Source organism: Anneissia japonica, unplaced genomic scaffold, assembly GCF_011630105.1.
Source record: "Anneissia japonica isolate Jap-2015-1 unplaced genomic scaffold, ASM1163010v1 scaffold831_len117347_cov185, whole genome shotgun sequence".
Taxonomy (NCBI): Eukaryota; Metazoa; Echinodermata; class Crinoidea; order Comatulida; family Comatulidae; genus Anneissia; species Anneissia japonica.
Window position 1 is genome coordinate 107,032 of NW_022719988.1, and position 2,171 is coordinate 109,202.

At 39.2% G+C, this 2,171-nt stretch overlaps 1 protein-coding gene across 1 annotated transcript in view; it reads right to left on the reverse strand.

Annotated features, from left to right (window-relative positions):
* The window catches only part of LOC117111145, a 12,275-nt gene extending 10,720 nt beyond the window's left edge, over window positions 1-1,555 (reverse strand). The window contains exon 1 of the mRNA XM_033254014.1: window positions 1,395-1,555. Coding sequence (XP_033109905.1) covers window positions 1,395-1,442 — 48 coding nt within the window. The 5' untranslated portion in view covers window positions 1,443-1,555. The remainder of the gene's footprint in view (window positions 1-1,394) is intronic.
* Window positions 1,556-2,171: the final 616 nt, after the last annotated feature.

Below are 2,171 nucleotides of genomic sequence, written 5' to 3' on the forward strand. Positions count from 1 at the left end.
GAGTGTATCTGGTGGTATTTGAATCTGTTCAACCATGAAGCCTCCGTGGTCTAATGAGTGGTTATGACACTCGCCTTGACAGCGAGAGGTCGCAGGTTCGAGTCCCGCCAGAGGCATTTTATTACACAATTTCTTTATTCATTTATTTACAGGACTACATTCGTTGAGAGCTATGCTACACGTTGTATTTATTAAGTCCTTTATTCGAACACTGTATTTACCTTTCTTTGATGATTTATATATGATTTAACAGTGTTAACGGCTACCTTGATTTATGTTGTATAGTATGGATTAGGTAGGTATTCCCTGGAACTCGTTAGAACAACCTGGGTGTAACAATTTGTTGAACGGCTTATCACGCGCGTTTGTAAAATATCGGCAGGCAGCTCATTAATAGAGATCTCTATTAACAGAGACATCTCTATTTAAATTTAAGATAGCTCTATTTAAAACAAAGATACAGTATCTCTATTCTAAGATATCTCTATGAATAGAGATATCTCTATAATATAGGTGTCTTACTGTACAGTACCGTAGTTTTAAATGGAGATGCCGTAAAACCTCAAATTGAAGCCCAGTGGGCTTAATCTCAAGATGAAGCCCATCTTGAATTGAAGCCCCCCTCTTTAGTTTGCAAAATTACCCTGGAAAGGAAGCGCATGGGCTTCTTTTCCAGATAGCATAGGCTTCTTTTCGAGATAGTACAGTACATAGACTGTACATGAATTGTACATTGGCCTTATTTATTGTTTTATAGTACAAATTCACAAAAGTCACACCATTGATTTTGAAAAGGAGCCCCCTGCCCCTCTTTACTTTGCAAAGTAGTCTTCAAAAGAAGCCATGGGGCTTCAATTCAAGGTTTTACTGTATCTTTGCTTTAAATAGATATATCTTGGTTTTAACCCTTTGAAGTCGCAGTCCGTATACCTGATGGACCAATTTACTGTCGCAGGAAGCCAGCTCCGGATACAGTACGGACTGACTTTTAGTGATGCTATAAAAGAAAGAAGTCTGAAACGGCCATTAAAATGTACAGCATTCAATTATACATTTGTCATTTGATAATTTGATATGGAAAATATAAATACGAAAATACTATACATGAAAAAGTAACAGACAGGAAAAAATAAGTACAGTATGGCAAAAATGAAGCGCAAATGAAATGACCTGTATTCGTCCTACCTAGGCCAGTCAGAAAGGTGCGTGGTGGACTTAAAAAATAAAATAATTTGGGCATTAGCCTAGCTGCTAAGCCTAAGGCTTGGCCTAGGCCCTAGCCTAGTCTGTGGAGCGCCAACAACAAACTCCACCAACACTGACAGTGCCTGTCCTGTACCAGGCCAGGCAAAATTGGCCTGGCAGTAATAATAATACTGTATATTACTACGTACCTGGTCACCGTCGTCAAGAGTCTTCAAAGTAAACGTTTTTCGGCCCATGAGTTTATTCAATTTTTCGTCAACACTTGTGTGGACTTTATTAGAATAGGGAAATATCAACAACACCCAGTTTCAGAACACAATCCGCCAATCTTGCAATGTTTATTATTATCGCTGACGTACGCTGCCGATACAACCAAAGACACTAGAAATACAAGATAGAGTTCTACACACAAAAAAAGTGTTCCACCGTGTTCCTATACACATCTAGATGTGTATAAGAGACAGCAACAATACAGCGAAGAATCGCATGGCCGGACGCACTCTTAGTGAAAAAGTTTTCCTCCATTAGTGGAAAAGAAGGGCGCCTTTTGCGTCTGGATATACTTAGCAACAGAAGGGCGCCCTGTACGTTGGGCACGAAGTATAGGAAACTTGCATGGTTAAAAAGAAGGGCGCCGCCTACGTTGGGCACGACTTCCGCCTCATTTTTACAATGCGAGAATTCTATCTTGTATTTCTAGTATCTTTGATACAACACAGCAGATGATTGGATGAGCCAAAAAATGACGTCATATCAAGAGACACAGCAGAGGGACGTTCGGTGGTGATTTGTAAACTTCAGGGAAGAGTATGTATGCAAAAGACGTGTTTGTAAGAAATTAAGGGCGAGTTGTAATTGGGCGACTTGTTTAGGGACCTCAATATTGACCTCACTCAGAAAAAGATTAAGAATCAAGGATCAATAATAATCAATATTAACCTATACATTGAAACAGAATTTAAAGT